General features: G+C 42.6%; 1 protein-coding gene and 1 long non-coding RNA gene across 3 annotated transcripts in view; one reads left to right on the forward strand and one right to left on the reverse strand.

The window, feature by feature from the left end:
• The window catches only part of MTFR1 (mitochondrial fission regulator 1), a 56,064-nt gene extending 50,035 nt beyond the window's left edge, over positions 1–6,029 (reverse strand). The window contains exon 1 of one of the 2 annotated variants that reach the window (XM_014457490.2): positions 5,748–6,029. In XM_014457490.2, the coding sequence (XP_014312976.1) occupies positions 5,748–6,014 (267 nt within the window). In that variant the 5' untranslated portion in view covers positions 6,015–6,029. The remainder of the gene's footprint in view (positions 1–5,747) is intronic. The other variant, XM_006090619.3, reaches the window with a different exon arrangement.
• On the forward strand, positions 5,984–7,566 carry LOC106697516. Its single transcript, XR_001348637.2, has 2 exons — positions 5,984–6,245; positions 6,982–7,566. It is a non-coding gene; the product is annotated as an uncharacterized LOC106697516 (long non-coding RNA).
• Positions 7,567–12,484: the final 4,918 nt, after the last annotated feature.

Raw genomic sequence — 12,484 nt, forward strand, 5'->3', positions numbered from 1 at the left:
AGTAAATGACAAAATTAACAATATATAAACATATATAAACTTTGGGGAAACATTATTTCCCAACTTCAGACATCATGAGTTATGATTTTTTTTGTGATTTATGATTTTTGTCATATCTTAATGCTTTAGTTTAGTTAAATTAACTAATTTTCTAAAAAAATTAAATAAATTTAACCTCACCCCAAAGCAATAATATCTATGTAATTAAATCTTGCTATTTCAGGGTATTTTTCTCAGTATACTTTAAAAAAATGTATTTATAGGTTGCACTCCCTATCTACCTAAGCCCAAACAGATGAGGATAAAAAGAGATATCTTGGCTAAAACAAACACAAAATGATTCCCATTCCATGTAAAATCATCTCTCTAGTCGAGGATACTAGCCCACTCTATTGAAAATACACATTATATCTCATATCAATGCTTATCCGTATACAATAATTCTATTTCAAAAAGTCATTAATAAAATTTCTTAAAGAAAAAAACTGTTATAGTGTTTTATATACTAACTAGAGGCCCAGCGCGCGATTGAAATCACATGAGGAGGCGCCCCGCCTCCTGCCGTGTGAGGAGGCACCCCGTGGGGGACTGGGACCCGCGCCTGACCCGCTTATCGCCAGCCAGCCGCAGCCTTGTGTCTGCTAGGGTGGGGGCGTGCTCCAAACCATGCATCGGCTGCTCTGAGCCCTACCCCAGCCGCTGCCTTGTGTCCTGGGGTAGGGGCAGGCACTCCTACGTGTGGTAGGGGCAGGCACTCCTACGTGTTGTGTCTCCACTCTGGCCCGACCCCAGCCCCAGCCTCCCAGTCCCCTCCCGCCCATCTGTGTGCACAGCTTCTCCTGAGCAATCGTGATGCTCGGCTAATTAGCATATTCCCTGTTTATATATATATAGAGAGAGAGAGAGAGAGAGAGAAAGAGAGAGAGAGAGAGAAAGAGAAACTAGAGCCCGGTGCACAAAATTCGTGCACCAGAGGGGGGGGTGTCTCAGCCAGGCCTTCACCCTCTCCAATCCGGGAACCCTCAGGGACATCCCTCTCACAATCCGGGACCTCTGGCTCCTAACTACTCACCTGCCTGCCTGCCTGCCTATCACCCTAACCACCTCTGCCTGCCGGCCTGATGCCCCTAACTGCTCCCCTGCCGGCCTGATCGCCTCTAACCACCTCTGCCTGCTGGCCTGATCGCCCCCTAACTGCCTTCCCCTGCCGGCCTGATTGCCCCTAACTGACCTCCCCAGCCAGCCTGATCGCCCCTAACCGCCTCTGCCTCAGCCCCCACCACCATGGCTTTGACCGGAAGGACGTCCAGAAGATGTCCAATCTAATTAGCATATTACCCTTTTATTAGCATAGATAGTTATATATTAAAGATTTACAATTTTTATTTTTTGCAGTAATGGAGATTTAATTTGATATAACTTCCTACTTAAGTTGTCTGACTTCTAATATCTTAATGTACCAACTTATAATAGTCACATCCAGTTGTAGAAATTAATTAAATAATATCAATTTATATAATACAACTTGTTTGGTAATAGTGACTTGCAGATTGACTGGATGGCAACAACTTCAGTATCATAAATAAAGGAACTGTTTCAGAGATGGCATGTGCTGGTCCCAAAAACTGCAGCCCTGAGTGCTCTCCTAGCTGATACACAAAATTTATTAGCCATTATGCAGCATTTAAGAGAAAATAGGTGAGCGATGGAGAAACCCACTTGCCACTTGCACAAAACAAATAATTATTATCCCTAATGTTTATAAAGTACTTGCAAATCAAAAAGTAAAAGACCAGAAACCCAATGGGAAAAGGAAAAAGACACGAGCAGGCATTTTATAAGTGGAAGCACAAATAGACAATAAATATGTTTAGTGATCTCACTACTAACCAAAGAAATGTTAATTAAAATGTATCTCTTTTTCCCCCACCAAACTGGCAAAGATGATAAGGGAGACACCTCAATATTGGTAAAGGCATGGACAAAGTACAACCTTTCTGGTGGGCAACCTAACAATCTATAAAGACGGTGCTCGGGTTACTTCGGACTCAATGTATGTTCGTTTCGTGGTTACATTGCCATCTCCATTTATTAAAAAAAAAAAATTCCGGCATTTTAACGTATGTACATATGTGCTTTATGTTTTTATTATTTATTTACCACAAGTAAAGGTCAGGAATTGTTATCTTTTAAATTTTTTTTGCTGTTTCACTTCATTACTGCTGTGTATGTGTTCCATGTGACGTAGGTGCTTATGTAGTTGGGTTCCAACTTATGGTGAAAATCACGTTACATCACACTGTAGGAACGGATCTCCGACGTAACCCAAGGACCTACTGTATATATAAAAGGCTAATATACAAAGTGTCCCCTCGAGAGCCTGACTGGGAAACTGGGAGTTCAATCGCTCGCTATGACATGTGCTGACCACCAGGGGGTGGCACAAAACAAAGGAAGGCCCCGGCTGCCGGAAGGCCCCAATTGGTCCTGATCGCTGGCCAGGCCTAGGGACCCCACCCATGCAAGAATTTCGTGCACCGGGACTCTAGTATGTACATAAAAGCAATTTCACTTCTAGAAATTTGTCGTAAATAACCTGACACACAAAAATCTGAATAGAAAAACCTGTCCTCTTGCCCTAGCTGGTTTGGCTCAGCGGGCAGAGTGAAAGATCCCATGTTCGAGTCAAGTCAAGGGCACATACTCGGGTTGTGGGCTCGATCCCCAGTGTGGGGCGTGCAGGAGGCAGCCAATCAATGACTCTCTCATCATTGATGTTTCATTTTATCTCTCCCTCTCCCTTCCTCTCTGAAATCAATACAAATATATTTTTAAAAAAGAAAAAAAGCTCTCCTCTCAAATATTATAATTGTTTCAAATTAGAAAAGAAACAAAAATATCTAACAAAAGCAGGCCTCTGGTCAGTTTAGGCCTCAGATCAGTTTGCCAAACCCTAGTCTACAGCATACACTAGCATAGTGACTAGAGCAGGGGTCCTCAAAGTTTTTAAACAGGGGGCCAGTTCACTGTCCCTCAGACCGTTGGAGGGCCGGACTATAGTTTAAAAAAAAAAACTATGAACAAATTCCTATGCACACTGCACATATCTTATTTTGAAGTAAAAAAACAAAACGGGAACAAATACAATATTTGTATTTGCATGTGGCCCGTGGGCCGTAGTTTGAGGACCCCTGCTAGAAATGGTTAATGGTTTATCCTTAAATGATGGGATTACAGTATCATTTTTGTTGCTTACCTAACTTGTGTAATTTGTATCAATAGCACACAATAAACATATAAAAGAACACTTAAATAGCAGAGCAGGAGTTAGCATTTCAAAGAGCCGTGTTACGGTAATAATACTCATCACCAAGACTGCCCAAGAAAGCAAACCTATGGAAAATAAAATTTACCAGGATTTCAGAAATTCCTGCACTGTATCATGCTGTCTTTTCTTCTCTTTTTCAGACTGGTTTTTTCCCCCCTCCATTCCTTTGCTTAGAATAAGTTCACCAGTTACCCACATCAATTTATTTTATATGCACCAGGTCAAACTCACTTCTCGGGGGAGGTTACTGTTATCATGTCACTTCTTTGCTCAAGTTCCTAATCTGACTTCTAGACTTCTGCATTACTCCCCTACAGTAGGAATCCTAAACTCCAATTCTACAGGTCTTCTCTACAGCCCTCTGAATATGACCAGCTGTATCTAATTCCTTACTCCTCTAACATTGTTTGGGTGAAGATTCTGTCTTAGAAGATTGGAAAGATGAGGGATACAGATGAAAGTATTCAGAATAAATAGCCAATATATGCTAAGTGCCAAAAGAAAGTAGAGACTATTCACTGATGTACATATTTTTACCCCTTTCCCATGCCCCTTTTACTGGCATATACAATTGAGGGGAAAAAACAAACACTTGTACTTACTGAACTACACCTATATATGTTGCTCATAACTTCAAATTCAATTGTATTAACATTTTACAGTTTCAAAGAAACCAAAATGCCTATACTGCTATTGTACTCATGTAAATTTCCAGGGTTCCCCGCCCCCCCACATCCCCCATTATGGATTTGTAACTCAATGAAAATAATTTTCCACAGTTACATTGCTCTACAATTCTTAAGTCATTCAACTATGGTTAAAAGAGCCAGGACGTTGCCGTGACCAGGTTTAGCATCCTACATCCCAGGTGTGCCCCACCCCCTTACATCAGGAATGACCTTAAGCAAACTGCTTAACCTCTCTAAGCCTTTTCCCCTTCTCTGTAAAATGAAATGCGTACTTCATGCGGCTGTGGTAAAAATTAAACGAACAGGTGAAACCATTTCAGAGTGCTTTTCATACCTATCAAGAGCTCCTTAAATGCAAATTATTAGTACTACAGTGGGGTCTTGACTTACGACCGAGCTCGTTAAGGAGCTCGTTAACTCAAATTACTCTATCAATTCAATGCAAAAAATCGCCTGAGATACAACGGCTGAGACACAGCTAGTGTCTCAAAAAACTCGTTAGTCGGGACACTCGTAAGTCAAGGCCCCACTGTATTCTTTTTTTTAAAATATGTTTTGTTGATTTTTTACAGAGAGGAAGGGAGAGGGATAGAGAGTTAGAAACATGGATGAGAGAAACATCAATCAGCTGCCTCCTGCCCTTGACCGGAATCGAACCTGGGACCCTTCAGCCCGCAGGCCGATGCTCTAGCCACTGAGCCAAACCGGTCAGGGCTATTAGTACTGTTCTTGGCGCCCCAAACCAATAATGCGACTGTCAAGACTAGATTATTGGGTACCTTTGTTTTCCGTGATTTTGCAAAATCTGAGCAGAGAATAGTCCAAGTCTGCCCGGTGGGAGAACTCGCCCACATTCCTGTCGCACCAACTAACTTGGCGCTGTCCGCACCTTCACGTGTGCCTGGTTTCGCACAACCCTCGGGAGGCGTCATCCCTGACCCCCGCGAAGCCGTGGGACGATGTAACGGAGATGAAATGATGTGTCTGAGGGGACATGCTTCCAATTAACCCGGGGAGGAGGGCCAAGTCCGGCCGCCGACGGGTCACGGACGGAGCGGGGTGACGGGCACGCCCAGCGCTTCACACCATCCTCTCGGCTTCGTGGGAAGAGTCCCATCAGAAAATGTGTTTTGACGCGTCCAAAGGTCGGCCCTTTCTTTCCGGTTTAATGTAAATCCCGGTCACAGGAAGATTCGCGGGGAAGTTCTGGGCGGGACACTCAAACACCGCCACGTCAGGGAGGCGCCGACGCTCCCCGGGACCAGCCTCCCCCCTCCCCGGGGATGATCCAAGCCGACGGCGCTCGCGGCCGCCGACGCCGCCCGCCCGACCCGTCCCGGGAAAGGCGCGACACTCGACGGGGCCGCCCCCTGGCGGTGAGCGAGCGAGCGAGCGAAAGACGGGCTCCGAGGGCGGGGGAGGGGGCAGATATGGGGTACACGGGTGGGCGAGTCCCAGCCTTCGGGGCAAGTCTGCTGACTTCCCTCCGCTCCGCCAAAGCTCCAGCCCCTCCCGGCCCTCCGCTGCCCCGGCTGCCGGCAACCTCGCCGCTTCCCTTCAGCCGCCGCGCAGCCACCCAACCGGCCCCCGAAGCCGCCAGCCTCCCCGCAAGCCCGAACCCCGCTCCTTCCGCTGCTGCCCTGTTACCAGGGCTTCCCACCGCCGCGAGGCCCGGGGGCGCCTCCTCGCCCCGACGCTAACCGTCCCCCCAAGTCCCCAGTCCCCCTTACCTCCGCCGCGAGGCAGCCAGGCGTCTTCCTCTGCTCCTCCGGCTTCCAGCTTGGCGGTCCCAGGACGTTGCTGCCAATCACCCAATCTCCTCCCCAAGCCACGGGCGGACTGACCAATCGGCGGCTTCCTCCGGCCCGGAGGCGGGCCCCGGGCTCAGAGCGGAAGGCTCGGGTGCCGCCCCACGCGCCGGCGGACGCCGCTCGTAGCCATTGTACGCATGCGCGCGGGGCTCGGCTGAATGCGGGCGCTTTCTTTCTCTCGGACATCGCTTTGTGGCCTCACTGCTCCGCCCCGGGAAGTACTTTGTTTGTAAACTTCAGGCTCCAGGTGTGCGGGGCGACCCACATTCTGAATGTAGCCTAGAGCGCGGCATGCCTTGAAAGAAGCTGTGAGATGTAAGCCCTTGTTGTCCTAACGTATGTTGAGCCCTTTCATCCCCCGCTGTAGACTGGCGTGCACGCGGGAGATCTTTGGCCTCTACGGACCTCCCATCTGCGGTGCGTTTGTGTTTAGGGAGCATGAGGATGCGGGGTCCCACAAAGTGCCTGGTGGGTGAGGATTTCAGTTTACCATCTTCAGTTCCAGCATCTGCTTACGCTGACTCATTGGGACACCTGCTTTTTAATAATATTCTAGGACACGCTGGATTTCAAATAATTTTGTCCTGAACATATAGTAACGAGTGTGAAGGCCTGATAAAAGAGCCCTGTGTAGGGGCAGAAACCGATCTGTCCTATGTACGGCCCTTCAAAGGCTGTTGCTGATTGGCTGTGTCACTCACCCTCCCATTGTAACTGATACCAGAGGTCACCGGGCAGGCACCCGCGCTCTCCTTCTGGATACTGGCTCCCAAGTCTCCCCCTGGCGAGGGCTTTCCTCTTCCAGCAAAAACACCGATTCATTTACTCAACAAGGGCTATTGGGGGGCCCACTATGACAGTACAAACATTTTTTTTTTAAAGCCGTGAACCACACCCTCCGTGAACCTACAGGCTAACAGGGAGATAGAAATACAAATTTAACATATATAACCAAACGTTATCATGAAGGTATGGAGAGAGGGAGCCTGGAAGCTAACCCTGCCTGCCCAGGGGCTCGGGGAACACATCAGAAAGGGGTGAGTGGGAGGTCCAGGCATGGGGTGTGCTCGTTGAAGCTAGCCTGTCAGTACGCAGAGCTGGGAAATATATTACCAGTTTGTGTTTCCATTCTCTGTTTATATTCCTGTGATAGGCAGCATCTGAGAGGGCCACCAATGGTCGCTTCCTTCTGGTATTCACAAGATCCTATGTCCAGCAGCCTGTGAGAAACTGAATCCTGCTCACAGCCATGTGAGTGAATTTGGAGAAAGATCCTCCCCCACGTGTGCTTTCAGATGACTGCAGCCCAACTGACACCTTGATTGCAGCCTTGTGGAAGGCCCTGAGCCAGAGATATCCAGCTAAGCTGCACGTGGATTCCTCATACACAGAAGATTTGACATAATAAATGACTGTTGTGGCAAGCTGCTACCTTTTTTTAGTAATTTGTTAGGAAATAATGGACAGCTGATATGATTTCCATCTCTGACACAAGATCCGTGGTTCTTAAATATACTTTGAAGCTTGTTGGAAAATACATAAGCCCAGCCCTGCCTGGTGTGGCCCAGTTGATTGTTGGTTTGATTCCCGATTGGGGCACATGCCCGGGTTGCAGGCTCGGTCCCCGGTGGAGGATTTGTAGGAGGCAGCCGATGGACGCTTCACTCTCACATGGTTATTTCTCTCCATCTCCCTCTCACTCTAAAAATCAATAAAAATGTTTGAAAAAATACATAAATCCAGGCCTCTTCCTAGAACCTAAGGTGATTGTTATTATGCATAGCTAACTTTTGGAAACAAATATAGAAGATTAAAAGCAACCCATTTGCAGATTTTAGAAAAAAAAATAGACTTTATTATTCTTTTTAGTGTATCTGATCCTGGACTTCTTTACCCAAATTAATGGCTCAGCTTTCTTGGCAGAATCCAGAATGACTGTAACTTCATCTGCTAGCTGGAGTATTTACTGAATAGAGGAAAAGAATCAGAGCTTTCATTCACTTTGTGGCCTTGAAAAAGTCCCTTGACCTTTCTATGCTTCCAGATTGCTAACTGGAAATTAAAGGACTATAATGCCATTATTTAAGCAAGAGATTTATCCATTATTAAGTGTACATTAGGCTAGTATATTAGGTGATCAAGGCCCATTGTGGGCCAGCTTCCTTGTAGAGATTTAACAAAAGGTCTGGTTCCCATTTGTTCATGTTGGTAGACAGTGAAGCTTAATTCTGTTGTAGAAATTCTGTTTCCAAGTCAGACCCAAGTTCAGTTATGCCTCTGCCACATACCAGCTGTGTGGCCTTGGGCAAACCAATCAACCTCCCTTGGTCTCAATTTTCTGATGTGCTCAGTGGGGAAAATAGCCACCTCAAAGGTGGCCCTGAGGACTGATGTAAAATACTAAAGGCAATGCCTGACTTAGCACAAGAGCCCTATAAATAATAGCTGTGAAGGACATACAGTCAGATCACGTCATTGTGATCCAGTGGTAAAGTAGAGGACAAATGCCCAGATGTATCCATCAGCCTGCTTCTCATGTTAGGTTTAATGACAATCCCATTTGGTGAGGTAGGTAATAATCTTCGAATCATACACAGTGTCTTCCTTAGAAATCCAGACCCTTTCTCTTTAGTTCTGCTTTTTCTCCAGCTCTGATTGCCTGTCTGTAGAAAAGATAACACACTGGAATGGGCCTCAGATGGTCCTGAGTTAAAATTCAGGAAAACCTAGCTGGTAAAAGACCATTGGGGAGAGCAGTGAAGTGCCCGTGTGAGGGGTGCTTTAAGACAAGGCGGGGCTGGATATGTCTGGGAGAGGATTTCAGCTACAGGACTAATTGATGGGCCAATATCATCTCACATGAGGTGAAAGTTCAAACATGCAGCTAAATGCCTAATAGTTCAGATCCATTGGCTTCAAGGTCTGATCACTATTAAAGGCAGATAATGTTGAGAGAGAGAGAGAGAGAGAGAGAGAGAGAGAGAGAGAGAGAGAGAGAACTTTTAAATCCACTTGAGTCATGTAAATCTCAGTGCAAATGAATGTGAATATGTTTACCATGGTGCCCAGCGAAAAATTGTTGAGCTATTTGATTTAATCATGTAGTGTTGAGTATACTTGGTTGTTCTATTTTTTTTCTTCTCAGTTCAGTGTACAAAGTGATCTGATGTATATCCAAAAATATGTATATGCAAATAGGTGAAAAGATCACTGCCTTCCAGAGACTGTGACATTTCTTTCTATAAACCAGTTCTTGGGATATACCCTGACCTGCAGAACTCTTTTGTTTTAATGTTTTTAAATTAGGTTTTATTTTTTAAATTATAATTACGGGAAATGTCAAACATACACAAAAGTAAAAAGCCTATGCAATGAATCCTTATGTGTCCATCATACAGCTTCAACAATCAGCAACACATAGCTACTGGTTCTATCCATACCCTCTCCAGGCCTCTTTCATTCATTTTGTTTGTTTGCTTTGGAGATGCTGGAGAATAAACCCCCAGGCGCCTCATACAGTCAAACCTTTTGATTCTTTTGAAGTGAATCTCAGGCATGTCATTTCAACCATAAATATTTCAGTATGTATCACTCGAAGTTAAGGAGGTTTTTTTGTGTGTTTTTTTTAAGGAGTCTTTTTAAAAAACATAACTATAGTGTCATTATCAGGCCTAAAATATTGATCATAATGTTTCTTAATATCATCAATTCAGTGTTCAGATTTACTTGGGTGTCTCATTTATTTTTTTTCTTTATTTTTATTGTTGACACTATTACTGATGTCCCCATTCCCTCTCCCTTTATTGTTTACTTTTTTTACAGTTGGTTTCTTTGAATCAGAATATTAAAAAGAGCTACACATCACGTTTGGTGAATATCTCTGAAATATATTTTATTTACATAACCCCCTTCCCACCCTTTTTTGTTTTATTTTGAAAAAGAAACAGATTTCTGTCCTATAGAAATTTCCCACATTCAGGATTTTACTGAATACATTCCTATGGTGCCATTTAACAAATTCCTTCATCTCTTATTTTCTGTAAACTGGTAGTTAGCTATAAAGGCTTGATTTGATCCAGGTTAAATTTTTTGCTAGAATACTTTCATAGGTAGTGGTGTATACTTCCATCAAAAGCTACATAATGTTCATGTGTTTCTCTTTTTGTAACATTAATGGCTATTAGTGATCATTGCCTACATCCATGATCTCATTAAGCGTTTGCAAAATGGTGATATTCTATCTTTCCTATTAGTTATTTGGTTACCTTGCGGAATGTAAAGAAAAGCATGTTGGATGCTTGTTTCTTAATATTTACCAGTTTTCAGAATAAGAATAATTATCCCACATCACCTATTTTGTTACTCTGAAGTATAGTACATATACTAGAAAGAAAGATAAGTATAATGCTTGGTTTGATTCTCTTTATTTACCAATTTTCAAATCCTCTAAAGATGTTTCTTTTCTTTATCCCCCACCACCAGGATCAGTAAGCACTTACAAATTTTATCATTATAAATTAGCTTTTATCAGATCTTTTCTGGATAGCAGATTCTTATACAGAGAGAAGTGGGGATAAATGTACATTTATGGAATATCTTCTAGGCATCTTTTCTAGCACTGAGCTATGTGCTCTTACACTATTTTATTTAATTCCCACAGCAGTCTTGGAAGGCAGGTATCTTGGTCTCTGTTTTGTTTTTTGTTTTTTTTAAATATATTTTTATTGATTTCAGAGAGGAAGGGAGAGAGAGAGATAGAAACATCAATGATAAGAGAGAATCACTGATCAGATGCATCCTGCACACCCCACACTGGGGATGAGGCCTGCAACCCAGACATGTGCCCTGATCGGGAATCAAAACGTGATCTCCATGTTCATACATCAACACAAAAAAACATTGAGCCATACTAGCTGGGCCCAATTTATATTCTTTACCCAATTTCTATAGGGTTATTTATTCCCTTCTTGACAATTTGTAATTGATTTTTGAATGTTACACTTTTCAACAGAGCACAAAGAATAAAGAGGCTTTGGCTAGAACTAAATGATAAAGATTTAGTCAAGTGTCTTAGGATTTTCAAATCATAAACACAACTAGGCAATACCAAGAATGTTGTGAAGAAGAAAGAAAAGCTGAGAGTTCTTGTAGTAAAAAGTACATTCTTGAGAAGACAGTCCTGCATCCTTAGCCTCTGGATTGTTCTGAGATGGTAACCTTCCAGAAGACCAGTGGTCTGGAAAATGGATAACAGGTGCTCTAGATGTGTAAACATTCTTTCCTATATTCTTCAGAGAGTTATCTATAGGAGATGTATATATAGGGTGTCCCAAAATTCACGCAAGATTTGAATTTTGCATGAGCATTAACAACAACAACAAATAAAAGCCTAATTTTCCTTGGTTTATTGAATCAGATTCTAATATCTGTTGCCCTTTGATTTCAATCCCTTCAATTTGATAAGCATTACCAAGTACCAATTATGGCCCAGGAGCAGGGACAATGAAGACCAATGAAGACCATGGCTTTGCGTATGTGCCAGCAAAACCGTGGAGGCCATTTACCCGATGTGCTATTCCATACATAACCCTATACTGTATACTTTACAAATCAATAAAAAATTTACAATTTTTAATTATAAACCTGTGTTTTCTATCAAAATTACTTGTTGAGTGAATTTTGGGACACCCTATATAATCTTCAATTAGAATAATTTCCTCATGCCTCAGCTTACTTGGTTTTAGTAATTTAGCAGGTTAACCATAGTGACTCCATTTTATTCCTCACTCTTTTCCTGACCTTCTATCTGCCCAATGAGTTGCAGATTTACCTCAAACCTACTTTCTATTGACATTGCTTATACATCTTTTTGCCATACAAAAAATTTTTCTTTAAAACAAGTCAAATATGTGCATTTCTTTCTTTTTTAACTTCTGGGTTTCCAGTCTTATTTAAGGTCTCCCCTACTTCTTGTTGCATGTAGTAACCAAGATTTTTCTGAAAGGATTTTTAAAATATTTTTTTTACAATTGAGTTTTTAATCCATCTGGAATTTATTTATTTTGCTAAATGATGGATATGGATACAATTTTATTTTCATCCAGGTGGATAGTCAGGGCTTCTACTTAAATTTTTTCTCATCCTTTAAAAATTTCTATCTTGACATGTTTTTAAGTATTAACATGATAGTCTATGTATAGAATTTATGAATAAATAAATATATATATCAAAGCTATAGGCTCAAAAAATGTTTTAAGCAAAAAATGTTTTGGAAACCATTGTACTAGACCATGAGCTCCTTGAGGGCAGTAATTATGGTTTTCCTTATCTTTTAATTCATTGCTAAGACTGTCTCTTGTATGTGTTTCAAAAATGGTTGTTTAAAAAAATGAGTGAATGAAACTGCCATTATCTCATTCATGTGTCTTAAGCAACACAGCCATTGAGAAACTTGATATTCCAGCTGTGTCTTGTGGCAAGCTATCTGAGGCTAAGAACAAGCAATGACTCATAATGGCAAATAGTATAACTTCACTGGTGTCAAGCTCATATACTTTCAATATGAGAATATAAACTATTCATTCGTTCATTCATTCATTCATTCCTCACCCAAAGATATGTTCCCATTGATTTTTAGAAAGTGTGGAAGGGAGGGA

Source organism: Myotis lucifugus, unplaced genomic scaffold (assembly GCF_000147115.1).
Source record: "Myotis lucifugus unplaced genomic scaffold, Myoluc2.0 scaffold_77, whole genome shotgun sequence".
NCBI classification, from domain to species: Eukaryota; Metazoa; Chordata; class Mammalia; order Chiroptera; family Vespertilionidae; genus Myotis; species Myotis lucifugus.